This window comes from Amphiura filiformis, chromosome 17 (genome assembly GCF_039555335.1).
Source record: "Amphiura filiformis chromosome 17, Afil_fr2py, whole genome shotgun sequence".
Lineage (NCBI taxonomy): Eukaryota > Metazoa > Echinodermata > Ophiuroidea > Amphilepidida > Amphiuridae > Amphiura > Amphiura filiformis.
Window position 1 is genome coordinate 16,450,757 of NC_092644.1, and position 18,040 is coordinate 16,468,796.

Below are 18,040 nucleotides of genomic sequence, written 5' to 3' on the forward strand. Positions count from 1 at the left end.
TTTAGCATTCTTTGGGACCAAGGGGGTGAGGATAAGCAATATTTTGGCAGGCCGAGAGGTGAGTAAGCAATAATTGGCACGGCATTTGAAAATTTTACCCTTGTGGGGGGCTCATAATAATTGCACAAAACGTAAGTCTAGAATGACGCACTAACGAAATGAAAAACATCTTGCAATTGTATTTTTTTATTCACCATTTACCGAGAGATATTTTAAAATAATTTTAGATATAAATTACGGTGTAATATAATATTATACTATATGTGATTTGATGATTTTGTGTGATTTGGTATGCTAATTCACAATGATAAAGAGGTGCCAACTATAAACCGTACGACCACACCCCATTTGCATTATAGTGACTGCGGAGGCCCGTTTTGAATGATTGTTATGGCTCTCATCTGTCACGACGGACTCGGTCAACGTACATCACCGTATACAAAAATATTTTATCCGGTGGATACTTAGAGGGTCTTACCTCTCATAACAACAAATAAAAAAGGCCTCTTCCTTTTTCCAGGCATTTACTATTGTATCCGCAAAAACAGCTCTACGTATGGGTATTTACACAGATTATGCGATAAAAAATAACAAATAAAAAGCACTCTCTTCCTCATTTTTTTTCTAAAACCCGGACATGAAAGATTTTGTTTTTATTTTACTTGGCCTTAGTAACTATTACTATTACATTACAACCTATTGTATAACAACAACAACAACAACAACAATACAAGTTCGTAACACATTTAATTTTTATATGACTCTTGTAATTTGCCGACAATCAAAGGGTTAAATTAAAAAGTCAAAGATGGCCGCCATTGTTATGCAAATTAGATATCCTTAACCCCAGATACTATTTACCAATCACTAATCACCCCATAACCATTTAGTAATCAGCTACTGAACAATCAGTAATCGTTCAATAATCGTTTATTTAACTTGGCCTCAGTAACTACTACTGTTACATTAACAATACGCCTATTGTATAACAATAACAACAATACAAGTTCGACGTAACACATTTAATTTTTATATGACTCTAGTAATTTGCCGACAATCAAAGGGTTAAATTAAAAAGTCAAAGATGGCCGCCAATATTATGCAAATTAGATAACCTTAACCCCAGAATTTACCAATCAGGAATCACCTCCTAACCATTCAGTAATCAGCTACTGAACAATCAGTAATCGTTCAATAATAGCTTATTTTACTTGGGCTCAGTAACTAGCCTACTACTATTACATTAAAAATACACCTATTGTACAACAACAACAACAATACAAGTTCGTAACACATTTAATTTTATATGACTCTAGTAATTTGCCCACAATCGAAGGGTTAAATTAAAAGGTCAAAGATGGCCACCAATGTTATGCAAATTAGATAACCTTAACCCCAGATACTATTTACCAATCAGTAATCACCCTTTAACCATTCAGTAATCAGCTACTGAACAATCAGTAATCGTTCAATAATCGTTTATTTAACTTGGCCTCAGTAACTACTACTATTACATTAACAATACGCCTATTGTATAACAACAACAACAATACAAGTTCGACGTAACACATTTAATTTTTATATGACTCTAGTAATTTGCCGACAATCAAAGGGTTAAATTAAAAAGTCAAAGATGGCCGCCAATGTTATGCAAATTAGATATCCTTAATCCCAGAATTTACCAATCAGGAATCACCTCCTAACCATTCAGTAATCAGCTACTGAACAATCAGTAATCGGGTACATGGCGTTAGTCCGACAAGCCGCTAGTCCGACACTCGGCTAGTCCGACACGCCGCTAGTCCGAATCTGAAATGCACTGCACCAGTCCGACACGCCGGGAGTCCGAATCAAAAATACAATATGCTAGTCCGACACGCCGCTAGTCCAAAACTGAAAAACGCGGTGTTTTTCAGATTCGAATTAGCGCAGTGTTTTTCAAATTCGGACTAGCGCTGTAGTTTTCAGTTTCGGACTAGCGCAGTGTCGGACTGAAGAAGTGTTTTCCCGATTCAGACTAGCGCAGTGTATTTCGGATTCGGACTAGCGGCGTGTCGGACTGAAAAAGTGTTTCAGATTTGGACTATATAGCGCATTCTTTTTTCGGACTAGCGCAGTGTTTTTCATTCTCGGACTGACACACCCTTATAAGGAATTTGTGTAGTCGGACTAGCGGCGTGTCAGACTAGAGGCGAGCCGGACTAGCAGTGTGTACATGAACGAACTTGAAGATTATTAAAACACGTTCCTTCGGGGCCTCGTCCAGGCTGGTCACCTAGTAATGTATATAGTAAGAAAAGAATCATAAGTGACATCATATGGCATGATAAAATCAAACAGATTTTCTTGGGATGGTCGACTGAGATTTTTAGAATGTCATTATTTGACTTCCTGTATGACATACATTAAACAAGAAACTAATATTTCCATCGTAATAATAAAACGCCGGTTCCATCGTTTTATTCAAAATCTCGGATTTTGACAAAACTACAGCACCTAAAGTCTTGATTTTTGCAGAGTATCTTTATTGACTAAAGTACATTACAATCGTGTAAAAACAGAATTTAAAATTTTTTTTAGGGCGTTTTCCTCAGCAAATGTTATAATATGGCTTTAAGACAGTCCGCACAGTGCATACCTCTCTGCGTCTTACCCATCTTACCATGTTCATCAACGATATTCTGGCAAAGCTCCTTATATTCCGAGCTAGACATGAGTTTTTTCAGTGCAGGTTGAAACCATTCCAAGACACGGGAGTCTTTGCGAGCCATAAGGCTGTTCCTCCGGGAGTGCAAGGGCCAATTCTTCCGAGACTATTTCTACATCAGATCGACCACGAACCACACTGCTAAGAATGAACCATGCGTCGATCTAAATAGAGAAACGGAGAGATGTAATAATTTTATACATGCAAAAATAGAAAAGGCTAAATTAATACCATTTCTCAATAGATCATATTTTAGGAGTAATATCAATCGAATTGAAACTTACCTCGTTGTTTTCAAGTGCCTGGATACAGCCAGAAACTCCTGCACACTGCACCACGTTCTCAGGTGGGATATCTGCTCCCTGTAACATTGTAAAATGAATAACGCAGAAGGTTTACTTTGGTAATTCCAGTTCACAATGGTTTCGAGTCGTGGCGTATCCTGTATAGATTCGTGTCCAGACGGTGGTCGAAAAATTGGACGCACGTAATGCCATAATGTACGATCTTATACATGTAATATAAAATTATAATTTTTTGACACATTTGTAATGTTTACACATGTCCCAACTTACCCCTAAATGGGATCAACAACATTAGTTGTGTTTGTTCAACAGAGCAATTTTGACATAAATTCATAATTTTTAAACAAATTCAAATAAATATATTAATCCTAATCAAATTAAATTTTACAATGAATAACCCATTCAAATGGTTCAAATAGCGAGTATATCGTAATGTCGTGTCATATCATATCATATGGCTAAGAACCAATAAGATTGCAAGAACTTTTTCAAGTGTTTAAGAATTTATGTTGAAATCAAGAATGGAAGACGATTCAACAGTTAACATATTCTCCAAGACACTCTTTTATATACTTACGATGATACTATCACCATATAAAGCAGCCACGCATTGTTCATTGGATGAGAACCCATTGATGAAACCAATTTTTTTGGCCGTCAAATCGTGATAATCAAAACCGCCGGGATTACCTGGTAAAGTAACGAACACCTCCATCGTTGGCTGAACGTAATCGTCGCTGAAATCAAAATAACGTCGACGTTCCGTCGTGTTTCTCCAGCCTGTGACAGTAACAATGGCAATAAACAATAAGAGTCTTTAAACAAGACAAGGTCCACTGATCACAACCGTGATGTGACCCCTTTATGACCTTGATGACGTGATATCACTCAGCTATGTTATGTGTGGCAGAATAGGCATTTTGAAGGTATTTCGTCTTGGACCGGAAGTGACCCCCTAATGATTTTTGACCCCAACAAAAAAACAAACATATATTTTATTTATTTTATTTCAGACATATCTAAAGAGGGTAGTCAAGATCAGTGGTCCAGCACTGCTTTGCACAAGGGCCCTCTATACACAAAGCCATCATCGCCATAACGTATGTAGAATTTAATTGCAAAGGCTTTCGAGAAGGTGAATTACGAAAGAATGGTTACGTGACTTACCTATGCATCCTTCATACCATCCCGCCATCATTCCAACACCACCTCGTGGGTCTTCCTTGTCAACGCTGTACACACAATTAGTGGTAATGTCATACACCGTTTTGCAATTCTTGCCTGCAATCCTGCACACTGGAAGATTAAAATGGAAAATATTAACAAAGTATTTTGCTAAGTCAGAACATCATGAAATTCATCAAAATTCAGATGTTTGATTTCGTAAAACGTATCTGTTTTCCAATGAACTTTATGATTAACTTATATGGCGATTGGTTTAAAAACAGGCCCTTTAATTGCACTTTCTGATTAATATTGCGCCATTAATTAACTCATCTTTGTTACATATCTTTAATGCATTTAAAATAACAGACAACTAGGATTAGACATACAAGGTGTCTCCAAAAAAAGTCTAGTACCCATAAATGTGACAGTGACGCCACTGGTAACACTACACCACGCCTTTCCATGTCTTTATAAAGGTTCTAATCTGGCACTTATTCCAAAAGAAATCCACATGTCCCTTGTGGATCTCCAACACTATAGGAAATCCATTTGAAATACATACTTCCTGTGTGGAAGATAAAGGTAATATCTTTCATAGGGGTGTATGAATTTCAATGGAATAGTCCAATGCCGTTGTCTTACCTGCGTTCAAAACGTCAATGTCAAAACCTGCGGCCACTCCTTCAGCGTTGCTGTTATTTTCAAACAAGAAAAGTAATGATTAATGTATCCCCTCATTATAGAGTGAAACGGAGAACGCTGCAATAATTACTGATAAACATCCTTTATGTCTTTATAGTTCAAAACTAATTTTTTTGGCTTTGATTTTCCTTTGGTGAACATGTGAAGAAGTATAAATCATTTACCAGTCTGATAAAGCGAGATGCGCAGTAACAAGTATGACATTATAGTAACAAGAGTTGTGATTAATAAAACATCGATAACACAGGACAGTTTTATGTGCGTTAAACTACCACAACCCACGGGACCCTCTCTTTACGTTGTACATCATCGTGCTTTTCAGAGACTCAGAGGGGCGGGGCGGCTAGCGTACAGGAAGGGTATGGAGGAAAAGTTCTGGGACGCTTAGAGACGTATGAATTTAAAAGACTTACATGTATTGCTCTGTATTTCCCCATAGACCAACGTGAAACAGCCATACTTTGTCATCTTGAAGATCTAGTTTTAGGTGACCTTCAAGTTTCGTTTCATGATCGGCACTGGAAGCTGCACAATGCACAAACAAACAAACAAACACAGATGTGACTGGTACATGCAAGAGCAAAACGGTGGATGGAGTGGATGCACTATGGACCGTTGCTCTTTCTATCGTTCCCTGAATATTTGCATAGTACTATCTTTTATTGGGATAAAAAACGATTGCACTGTACAGGGAAAAAAAAGAACCACACATCGCACACTTATACAACTAACATCAGTGAAATTACAATGGAAACATAACCATCATAACATACACAGGCAGATAAACCAGAGAAAACCCTCCGGAAATTACAGCCTGTGCGGGGACTTGATATCTAGGGTACGATAGAAACAGCCATCGGTACCTATCGGTGCACCAATAGCGCTATAGGGCCAAAGTAAACGTGGTTCCTTTAATACCATCGGTACCTATCGGTGCACCAATAGCGCTATAGGGCCAAAGTAAACGTGGTTCCTTTAATACTAGTCAAAAGCTCTGTGGTTCAACTTAGGTAAAAACAATTTTTGAATGTATTGTCACCCACTAGACGTACGATGTATCTCTGCATCGCACCATTGATTATCAAAGAATAGGCATACAGACTTGGGTCGTAATTCTATGGAGATTTCGCATTTCAAGTGTCTTTGAAAAGAACATTATTGTGTACAATCTATGATTGCACACATACACACACATGACAGGTGATGAGTGCAGCCTACTTGTAGTGCAGGGCAATACATTCAAAAATTGAAAATTATCATCTATCACTATGGTAATTAATCCCGTTACATCACTACTTCTACGGCGAATTGTAGAAATACTCATTAAATGAGGTACACGTAGCACCAAATTGAAATACCTATGAATACGACCTTCATGCCCATTTTACACTGTAACTCAGAATACAATTGAGGACATTTACGGCTCATTCGTGCTGTACGGTCACATATATTAAACTCCATCCCGGGCCCACCCTTCAAACTATGCCGCGCACATAAAATATCCGAACACTTAAAACGAAAGCAATATCTTAAGGGTAGAATATGTATTGTTGGTCGAAGCATTCAAAAATTCGATTTTCATTATCTAAATCAATATAATATTGAAAAATAACACTTTGATGTTTTGCAAATATTTATTCTAAAAATAATATACTTTGTTGTTAATGAGTTATGTATATGTTTTTACAAAAGTGTTGTTGTTTCAGCCCTCTTTACAACATAACTCAAGAACCACAGAACCTAAAAAAAGTATATCTCTGATATTAGAATTCTTCTACAAACTCGCTATAAAATGATCAATGCAATTTTTGCCAAAGCTCACTACCATTCGCAAGATGCTGTGAACTACCACATTGCAACAGTTTAAATGTTGTTAACCTTAAAGACAATAATAAAATCTAAATTATAAAATAAAGTAGTCGATAGATGGTGAATTTTGTGCTGCGTACACTCATTTGAATGACAAATTTAGATATTTTTCTCCTTCAAGGTGATTTCTGCTACCTTTTTTACGGGTTCAATAAAGCCTGACGGATGAACGTAATCAATATCGGCGTGCTTGGAGGAAAAGTCAATGCAAATTCTTGTTACTTTTGAAAAGTTTTTATATTCAAATTGCTACAAGTTAAAAATAATAAAGTCGTATCGTACCGAATGAGGTATCAAAATACGCAGAACAACTGTTTCAATCTATCAGCTTTGGTGCTCGGATACTTTTTGTACGTTCGTCAATGTGAAGAATGATTATCAATAAATAAAAATGATAAAGAAGCAAGTCGATAACAATATTATTATCGCCAATGTAAACCAGATTCAAAAAGGAAAGAGAATTAAGAAGATGGAAGTGGTGGAGATGATTATGAAAATAAGCCGAAATGAGATGAAAAAAAAATTAAAGAAGAAAACTAGAGTAAAAGGAAACAAAAATATTTTTTACCTGCTTTAATGCCGTGAGTAAAATCAGAAGCAAATGCTGCCAGGCCAACAATAAGGAAGAATTTCATCGTGCGGTTAGGTGGTGCGTCTGTGAGTAACAGTGACAAGCAATAATCTGACGATGTTTATCTGCTCAACAACAACTTCAAACTACCACTAAGTTGGTAGATTATTTCCAGCAACAAGCGCCACGTGTACATTGTTAATAGCGTCATTAACCCCCAGGACACTACTGATCATCTAACAGCATTTCTGATTGGTTGATAACTTGAAATCCTCATTTCAATTGCCAATTATAAAGTGGCTTTAAACTTTTCATTGACAAAATTGCATTTGCAGATAATATTAATACCCTCCTTGATTGGTTCAAAATTGGACACAATCTTCATTTTGGCCAATCGGCAGGTAGTTCTCATGGGGGTTAAAGCCAATAGAATTGTGTTATATTTTGATGCATATAACAGCATAATTACAGGGCAATTAGCTTTAACTGCTTTTCTTTGTTTTCAGGTATTACTTACCAGTATAATTTCTCTGATTGGGCTTAATGGGAATTAAATGCAAAACGATTAGTTATCACCATGCGTGGTGTTTGGTATAATGAAATTAAATTGTATTTTTATGCATTTATCAACGATAATTACCCAGTGCATTTGAAACTGAAAACTGTTTTATTGAGATAAATGATCAGATTTTATGCGAATTATATGAAAATCAGTTGTTGCTCCGCCCTCCCTGCGTGGGTAGTATTCTTTTTCAACTAAACTGAAAAGCCAATATGGAATTGAAATCCGAATATGGTGGAAAAAAACTTCCAACAAATAATAATAAATAAATAAACGATAATCAAAAATACTGTTTTTGAAAGAATATTTTGAAACAATTGCAGCAAAAAAAGTAACAAGGTTGTGTCAATTAAATTGATACCACTTGCATATGATAACCCAACATGTTACCTCAACGAATCATCATGTTTCCGACTACTTTCAATAATAATTTTTAAAAATTAATGAAAAATTAACAAAGCACTGAAAAACTATAATAGCCTGGTGCCTAAGTCAAAAACCTAAAAGTAGCGTCCACACAATAATTTTTTTGGTGTTTTCTATATCTCTGCGACCTACTGTTTCAGAATCTGGCGGATGTCACCCTGGCACCCTTGAGCATTTTGAAATAAATGACCCCAAAATGACCCCATAGGGTTATACAGGGGTCAAAAATTGAAAGTGTTCAAATATCACTTCACGGTATATCAAATTATTCGTCTAGGCCCAAGAATTACAAATATATAACTTTTTCTCAACACGACCTTTGGTTCAGAAGTTATGTGCCGCATCAGGTCAAGGGTCAATTTCCAGTTTGCATAGGGGTCAAACAATTTGCTCCGATTTTCGTGAAAGTTGTTGGAAATCGTTTGTCTACCAACAGGAATTCAGAAACATATTACTACTTTACATTAGGTGCGCACCATTAGATTTCCAGGGGGGGGGGGGCATGGGAGTTTTTTTTTTGAAAAAAAAAAACTTCGCCCACTAGTGAGACGAAAAAAAAAAAAAATGCCCACTAGTCAGAAGAAAAAAAAATTTTTTGCCTCACTGATAAGTAAAAAAAAAACCCCCACCCAACTTTGTATAAAAAAAAACATTAAAATTGAAAAAAAAAAAAATTGGTGCTCTCGGAGGCGAAAAAAAAAATTCCGCCGCCATCGGCGGCGAAAAAAAAAATTCTGCCTGACCCAAACTCCCATGCCCCCCACCCCTGAGAATCTAATGGTGCGTCCCTTAGCTCCATGTCTAGTTGATGAGTTACGGCGACAAATATTGCATAGGTAAATAATCTAAATAGGATCAAATGGCAACCAATGGTATTTGACCTTTGATCGTCTACCTTGATAATTAAACATTGTAGTTTTACAAGGTTCCTCTTCAAAAATTGTTAATTGAATGAGGGGTCTAAGGTCAAATAAAAGCTTAATACTTGTCAGAAATATAACAAATATGTATAAGTATTAATCTATTTTTGACATTTGACTCCTTATTCAATTTACCATTTTTGAAGAAAACCCTTGTAAAATTGAAAGGATCCCATTTTGATAAGTTTGTTTTGAGAGTGCAGATGCCTGTTTCCCACTAGTCACCAGCTAGAAGCACACACATCTCTTATGATGCTATGCACCCAACCGTGTAGTGTAAACAAAGACTGTGTAAACACAATTCACTGCTTGCTTGGAAGCCCTTGGACGAAATTGTGTTCTCAGGTGTATTGAGGTGGAAACTGTGCATATATGCGTTTATAAGAGAATCGTTTTGTAGCCAAAACTTTCCATGTGATCAATCACTGCATAAGTTAACTATCTACTGCATCTCGTAAGTCAAAGAATTCGGTAAAAGTTTTTGACAAGTAATACCGTTAAAGAAATGATTTTAACGATTCAATTTACAGATGATGTCAGCAGTGACTAGGGATGTATAGTAGCGTATTTTGGTCCGTATGGTCGATGCCTGCTCCAAGTTGTGATCATGAATACAATTATAATTATCGCGCGGAAAAATTGATACTGTAAATTGCATATTTTGCTTAACAAATACACAGAAAATCCGGGCAGAAAATACACACAGAAAAACAATTCAAATGACGGTAGAATGTGACAAGGTCTAATCTAATTAGGTAGTTTTATACATTAAAATAGTCGTCATATTGTTGTTTGTAGTATTGTGAAACATCGATCCATATTGCCTTTGAAACCGAGGAATATTCCAAGGACATAGCCTCGAGGTGTTATAACGAGGTCTAAAAAGCAAAAGGTGTCGATTTTCACAATGCCCGATGGGACATTTTTCAGTTTCAGACTGCCGAGCAATAAGCATGAAGAACAGTAGTGTAGCGTCAGCTTCCCAAATTGTTTACTTTGCCCATCCTCATCTTCTCCCGGTCTATAACATTAAGAATTAGGGATATTGCCACCTTCAGGCAATCGGATTTTGGAAGCCCATATTTCTCTGCTAGAAACATCTCCAAAACGATAGCATTTTTAGTTTGTTTTATGAACCAGATGGCAATATTTGCCGATCAATCAAGTAAATGTCTTTCTGTCATCATTAGTAGGTGATTAAAATATAGAAGGTGATTAAGCCTAACGAGTCAGAAAACGAATAATGAGATGTAGCTAAAAGAATGGTACGTTGTATTCTATTATTTTAAAACAAAATAACAATTTAATTATTGCTTAAATTTATGATCATATTTTATCAGCATCAAGATTTTGGACGTTTTGAATATCAACCGTCTATTGCGAGCAAGACCAAGATACCTAAAAGCTTTGAGTAACTCGTATTAAAAATTATTTAAGACTCTTTCGAAATGACAACTTTCTTTAAATGATACTCTGATGTGGATAAAGTAAACAAATGCATTGAATCTGATAACAAAAGTGCTAATTTGTTTTTTCATGTGTGATTGATAATATAATTATTGTGAATTGTAGCGGTAAGCACGTCAATAGAGATAGCCCGGGAATACTTGTGTCTTGGTTTGCGCCAACGTCAGAAAAGACAAACTAATATGTAATAATAATTTAAATTTTATTATTATATTTACGTAAACTTTGGACATTGGCTATTCACGCATTTGGAAAGTGATTACAAATATTTATGATTTCTCGTACAGAGGATTTCGTACATGCATGACAGTTGCATTATTTTGTTCCAAGTTTGTATCAAAGCTAGGGAGGCACCGATGTGCTGAAATTTACGTAGAATGTGTTACCAGAATAAACCTCTACAATGTACACTGTTGCTGGTGGTTCTTCTGTTCGCTGTTATCACCATCCATGGACAAAGGCTTCCACAGTATTCATTACTATCATTAATAAAGCAACCAAAGTCCCCTGAAGACATCCGCAGTCTCGCAGAAACCCTTGCAAGTGGCACACTCTATGAGTATTTAGTTACGGATTTATTCAATTATGAAACCAAAGAAAAGCCTGTGGATGTATTGGCTATAGACATGCCTAAAAATGTGTCGAATCAATGCCAGCAAGATTTCATTCAGATGATGTTGGATCTTTCTCAAGGACAGATGTATGTCTTAAACAGTAAGTTATCTAATATTGTTACTGAGTCCCACACTTTCCATTTCTTTCTTTAAGTTTTCTTTCCGTCCTTATCGGTATCCTTCCATACTTAAATTCTAACGTTCCTTACTGTGTAATATTAGGCATTTTCAAATGTTCTGTGCATCTTTTTAACAAATCTATTGAGTATATAGGATAAAGTACACTGCTCAAAATGCCTTTCTTTGAAGCAAATCGGACATACGGTGTTCATATAAAATAAATTTTAATATATTCGGTTCTTTGTATCCAATTCTGTTGTATCGATATAGTTTTCAGATGAGCTAAAGTGTTTAAAAAAGCTCATTAATATGTAATATTTGCTAATATTTTGCCAATAATCAATGCATTAATGCTCAATACAGGGAGGGGGTACTTGACTTTCGCAATACCGTAACTGAGCGGACAGCGATTTAAAACTGGGGGGTCATTCGGTGAGAGACTTGATGACACAAGGTGTCATTGGGTTAGAGGCCTCTACAATTGGAGCCATTCTATGAGCCTGGGACATTATTTGGTCCATAACAGTGCCGAAATATAAAAATATCAACAATTGACTAGCCCGAGCGGAAAATTCTAAAACCTAAATATTATACAGTTAATATTTCGAACAATTTTCCATAGTGTTGGATGCAGCTGGCAAACTCCAAAGTGGAATTATGGATGGAAATTTTCTCTGGACAGGTAGATACGACCAATGTCTGGACGTAAAAGCCTCTCTCCCTCAACGTGATTTCAATGGACGCTATTGCTTGACAATATTGACTGCAAGTAAGCCGACTGTCATACCTGTAAGTAATACAGCCTATAATTTTGTGTAGTTCTTGGACGCATATATAAAAATAACTCAACTTAGACTTACCAAATAAACATCCTGCTCTTTAAACATCATCGTTTTATTCTAAAATGTATCAATTTCTTGAAACTAAAATTTTTGTGCTGTTCAAGGTTAGATTGTTTGATCCACCTCCTTATTGCAGACATGACCTTAATCTAGATCGAGGTCGTGGGTTCAAATCTCCGCTGCGTCAACGTGTTGTGCACTTAAGCAAGGCTCTTCACCAATATTACCTCTCGACCAATTATAATAATAAATGATTACCGGTGTTTTTAATGTGAAGGTATTCAGACTGGCTGTGGAGCAGGTAGCGATCCCCGTTACCTTTTACTTTTTCAAATGGGTCATAGTCAATATTCGGCCATTTGCAATTGGATCGAGAACATCTATAGACACCAGTAAATTCAAATCAGATCATGCTGGACCTGGATTTTTTTTATTGAAATCTTAGAATTACTTAAGTTCTGTATCATCTTCTTTTCTTTCATATAACAGAATATCGATTTAAGCGTGTGTGTTCCTGACAGTTGCAATGCTGCCGAGGTGGACCAAATGATGTTATCAGGTAAAAATGATATGTGTTGTGGATTGGGAAATCCCCATGTGATGCAATGTTATTATTATATTACATCATGCGAAAAACTTAAACCCTGTTGCTTAATGTGGATGTAAAGTAGTGAGATATCAATAAAATGAGGTCTTTGCGGATGTTAGTATTGTGACGTGCCCTGAGTAATATCATTTGGAATTTCCAGATTACATCATATGCCGTGAATGAAGTAATGAGCTATTAATATAATGAGATTTTTTTAATGTTTTAGTATATAAGAAAATGTACATGATTTTTGGAAAGTGCTGTTGTGGGCTAGGTTATGTACTTACAATCCATATGCATAAAAAAGGTAATTGCAGAACCAGACATATCTTATGTAGTCAACGTTCTGCTATCCAGTAATAACTGAGAAGATCTAGAATACGTCACAGTACGTACCTCTTCCAAGAAAGGAATATATTCTGCTGTCTAGTTTATGAAACAACACATCTTTCAATGTAAATGGAAACAGAGGCTGTTTTCCACTAGAATTGGGAGAAAAGGTGAAAAGCTCACCAGTTTGGAAATTGTCATCTGTGCGAGGAATTTATGCAAAGGATATGAAAGTCGCCAGAGGACTTAGCTGAACAGTGATCTTTGCAGGTCAAGTGAATCAGGTTATACATCAGAGCTTTGCAGTCAACAACCAGAAGTATAGCTGCTTGTAAAATAATCTTACTAAACAGTGTATTTGACTGATTCTGAATGATTGTATATATTTAAGTTCACTGGCAAAATTATTGATATTGTTAACTTAAACAAATAGTGAGTTTTGTTTTGCATTCTGAAATGTATTTTGGAAAAGAGTGTTTTGGCCTTGAATTATTTACGACTCGTAACAGTATAATATGACAAAATGTTAACATAATTTCGGCACAGATTTTACTTGAAGTGTAGTGTCGTGCAGTACACGTAAACGTTACGTGTGAACCAGTTAATTTGCATAGCCATTATTGGCCATTAATCCAACTAATATCGAAGAAGATCCAGATTTCGCCAAAGTACGGATAAGTAAACATTATAAACCATTGTAATTCATTGACTGTATGTTTACGCTTTAATATGCAAATTTTCCTGCTCGCTGTGCTCGCAACATATATTTAGACCATTTAAGGTTTGCAAATTGGGATCCCAAAATGTTGGCATTTGTACGGGGGTGGCAAAGAATTTTTGGCGGGCAGAGGGGGGGGCAAGCGATTTTTGGCAGGCCGAGAGGGGGCGCAAGCGATTTTTGGCGGGCAGTTCGGAAATTTTACCCCCTCGGGGGGCTCATAATTATTGCACAACGCCTTAGTTTGATCCGCTCATTTTCACTGAAAATGTCTAATAAAATATGTATTTTACTTTTTATCATTTTCGTTCAAGGTGTACTCGGAACTGTTCTTCTTGATATTCTCGGATACAATCCATATACCATTTGTAGCATAGACCCAGAATATTCAACAGGTGCTATTGTTGCATTGTAAGTTAACTCTTAATTTGTTTTGTTTTCTTGTATACAAGTTTTCATTGATAATGGCACATCAACATTCAACATAAGAATCAAATGCTTTTTAGATTAATTGTATAACAAGTCATCAACTACATGTGATATGCTACCACGAAATCAGCGTAAAGTCGCCTCGACTTTATGGGCAATTCCAAGTAACATCATTCCGCAACACGAAGTTTGCACGTGAATTCTTATTAATGCAGCAGCTAATTAGGTAGGTGAATAGTATAATGGAAACTATTTTGGGTAAGTGAAAGATTAAGGTGGGGGAAGCTTTTCCAAACAACCCTAATTTGAATATGCAAACTTTGCGTTGCGGAATGATGATTGGAATTGCCCTTATACTCATTTCGTTGAGTTGGTATTTTTGAGATATTCGGTCTAACTAAGTTGATGTTCTTTGTTTGCCGCCACCTGTACAAGCCAGTAGTATTATCCTTCGTGAATGGCCCATTGTGCCCCATTCACAACGGACATACAGACATACTTAGTGGCTTTAACAGGTGAGTGAACACCAACACAGTAGCCAGGGCGTTTTGAGTGACTAACATCTTGCGACTTTACGCTGATTTCGTGGTAGCAGGTCACATATATTCCAGACATTTCAAGAGTATCCTATGTTGCATTTTGAAATGGCAGGCTTTTCTATGAACATCAAACTTGATGGATACCAATCATTTTGATACGCCCTGTATACCATGTGTACACATTATAAAAACGTCCATTTAAAGAGGCATTGTGATTTCACAAAATTTGGGCCTTCAATTATTTTGGTAAAAGTTTAGTTTTTAACATGTATGCAATGTTTGACTGGTTTTGACCAAATACTAATGATCATCTAGAGACCATAATTTAGCTACATATTAAGCAGAGATATGACATTGAGACAAAATAAACCGGGGGAGGGAAAGTGTTAATCGTCAGTGACGGATCTCAGAAGGTGACTTTTGGCATCAAAGCTTCACCATTGACATTTGCTTTCTTGTAGATGCATATTTTCTATTCTGGGTTTACTCACTGTTGGCGGCACGGGAATCGGCGTTTTCAGGTATCTACGAAAAATAATATTATCAACCGACGACGACGAAGAGAAAGATATTGACGATATACTCAATCAGCCCACAAGTCAATCAGCTGACAGGAGTACGGCTGATTCCATCGAGTCGAAAACTATGAGGGACACTGTAAAAGGCTCAGTTCAAAATAAAAACGCTGTGGATATTCCAGATAATACACCTCTGTTGTTCTCCAATTTACCAAAAAAGACGATCTTTGGTAAGTTTTTGCTACATATTGTGATAACAATATTAACCCGAGGCTCTTGCATTAAAAACTTGAATTTTAAACACAAAATTGTTTCGTTTCTTGTAATGTATGGTGTATTAGAGTCATAAATTTCGTACCATATGTAACATTTTTGTGGATACACTTAAAGCCATATTGTAAAAATTTTCATAAGAAATAGAATTGTATTCTTTTCACAAAATGTTACTTTTTACTTTAATTTTGGCCCAAACAGAAGAGCCATTAAAATAAAATCGGTATATAATACCAGCGCATGTGTAGCCAATGCCAGCCACATCTTCAAACATGAGTCGGATCGGTTCTTCTTCATTTCACGACCACCCGCACGCCATGTACGTGCTGTGTTATGAACAATGCTTAAGCGTTCGACTAATATTTCAATCGTTATAATAATCGTAAATCTCGCATTTTGACAAAACTACAGCACATAAGTCTTGGTATTTGAAGGGTATGTTAGTTTACTGAAGTATATTACAATCGTTTAAGGGGTGGGGTATGAACGTTTCGACAGTATTTATTGTGGGACATTAGAGCACATTAGACATATCGAATTTCATTCTGAATACGAAGAATGTCCCTCTGATATAAAATAATTTTGATTTTTTGAAATTCGCAATGTAATACACATTTTATGGCACTGGATGATTAAAAATTGATATTTTTGATATTTAACAGTACTCGAAGTAAACTTTATAAATCTGATGATTTAAACTTAAAGTGTATGTAGGTGGGATGAAAAGCCGACGATCAATTGAAAATTTTGACCTTTCGTATTGAAGATATGGATTTTTCCCAAAACACCAAAAAAATTAGGTCTTTTTGGGAAAAAATCCATATCTTCAATATGAAAGGTCAAAATTGTCAATTGATCGTCGGCTTTTCCTCCCAGCTACATGAACTTATGTCATATGTCATTAGATTTATAAAAATTTACTTAGAGGACTGTTATATATCAAAAATGTGAAAAATATCAAATTTTAATAATTTGTCATAAAATTTGTATTATATCGTAAATTTCAAAAAATGAAAATTATTTGATATGAGAAATACATTCTTCGTAATGCAATTCGATATGTCTGATGTGCTCTCATGTCCCACAAAAATACTGTCGAAACGCTCAAAACGCTCTTTCCAGATCCCTCATAAAAACAGAAAATGTTATGGCTTTAACTAACTTCTACAACTACATGTACATTAACCGGCATTGTTCTCAACTGACTTGATTGGACAAATATTTTTGGCTAACAGAAGAATTTTACTTGTCAACCGATTTCACTTAATCGCCCGAGTTGGGCCACTTTTTGCCATGTTCGCACATAATCAAGTTTATACCGTGTAATATGAACTTGTATGATTATCGTCAAAAAAATTCTTGACATTGGTAAAAAAATAACACATGATATTTCTTAAAACTTCAAATGCCTAATTGTTTAATATTACACATCTTAAGAGCATCGACCAGGTGGTTCATGATTCAACTCAATCCATTCACTTTTGTTACACAAAGGCACGAAAGTGGCCCAAGCTGTTTCAACTCAATCCATTCAGGGCCGGATTTGTCTTTTCGGGGCCCTGGGCCAGGCGAAAATTTGGAGGCCCCAAACGCACCGTGAGGAAGGCATGTGCATTCATGTGGCCAAGTTTTTAGATTTTACTGGGACATTTGCTCGCAAAAAAGCGCGCGAAAAAATTTCAGACTTTTTCGAATTTAAGCTAATTTTGCTATATAACAGGCGAGTGCGCGCGAAGCGTGCAAAATTGTACATGGTGTTTTTGGCTAAAATGGAGGATGCATACTGCACAGGGCAATATGGGGGGGGCCTGGGCCCGAGCCCATCTGGCCCTATGGTAAATCCGGGGCTGAATCTATTCAATTTTGCTACACAAAGGCACCAAAGTAGCCCAAGCTGTTTTACGACTACTTAAAACAAATAGCCATATCTTCGCTTATAGACCATTATTGAAACAAAGATAGTAGCTTTAGCTTTTACCTTGTCGACCAAATTAAATACAATCAATAAATGACATGTTTGTCTAATAATTTTCTAAATTGTATAATTTTTGTGACAACCTGTATCAATACTTTTCACAACAGACTTGATTGAACAAATATTAATATGCTTCTGTGCTATAACAAATGGAAAGAAGATTTTGACGATTCAAAAGTCAGGGCCATACAGTCATTTGGCGGCTCTGAATGGGATCCGTGTGCTCAGCATGTTTTGGATTATTCTAGGACATACAACCAGTTTGATTGGCGGTTTTAGTGGTATGCTTTGATAATAACTTTTGTCTGTTTGTGTGGGAAACAGATGACGTAGACGACGACAGTACGATGATGATATAAAGGACAATGATTATGAGGAGAAGGAAGCATATAACGAT

At 36.2% G+C, this 18,040-nt stretch overlaps 2 protein-coding genes across 2 annotated transcripts; one reads left to right on the forward strand and one right to left on the reverse strand.

Annotated features, from left to right (window-relative positions):
- Positions 1–200: 200 nt before the first annotated feature.
- On the reverse strand, positions 201–7,445 carry LOC140138246 (uncharacterized). Its single transcript, XM_072160160.1, has 8 exons — positions 7,319–7,445; positions 5,295–5,406; positions 4,822–4,871; positions 4,180–4,308; positions 3,590–3,792; positions 2,992–3,069; positions 2,663–2,871; positions 201–2,275 (listed from the first exon to the last, which is right to left on the reverse strand). The coding sequence occupies exons 1-7, from the start codon at positions 7,383–7,385 to the stop codon at positions 2,707–2,709; spliced, it is 804 nt and encodes a 267-aa protein (XP_072016261.1). The 5' UTR covers positions 7,386–7,445; the 3' UTR covers positions 201–2,275; positions 2,663–2,706.
- A 3,628-nt stretch (positions 7,446–11,073) lies between these two features.
- Positions 11,074–17,935, forward strand: LOC140137009 (O-acyltransferase like protein-like). Its single transcript, XM_072158670.1, has 6 exons — positions 11,074–11,410; positions 12,053–12,219; positions 12,762–12,831; positions 14,224–14,320; positions 15,339–15,625; positions 17,751–17,935. The coding sequence occupies exons 1-6, from the start codon at positions 11,074–11,076 to the stop codon at positions 17,933–17,935; spliced, it is 1,143 nt and encodes a 380-aa protein (XP_072014771.1).
- Positions 17,936–18,040: the final 105 nt, after the last annotated feature.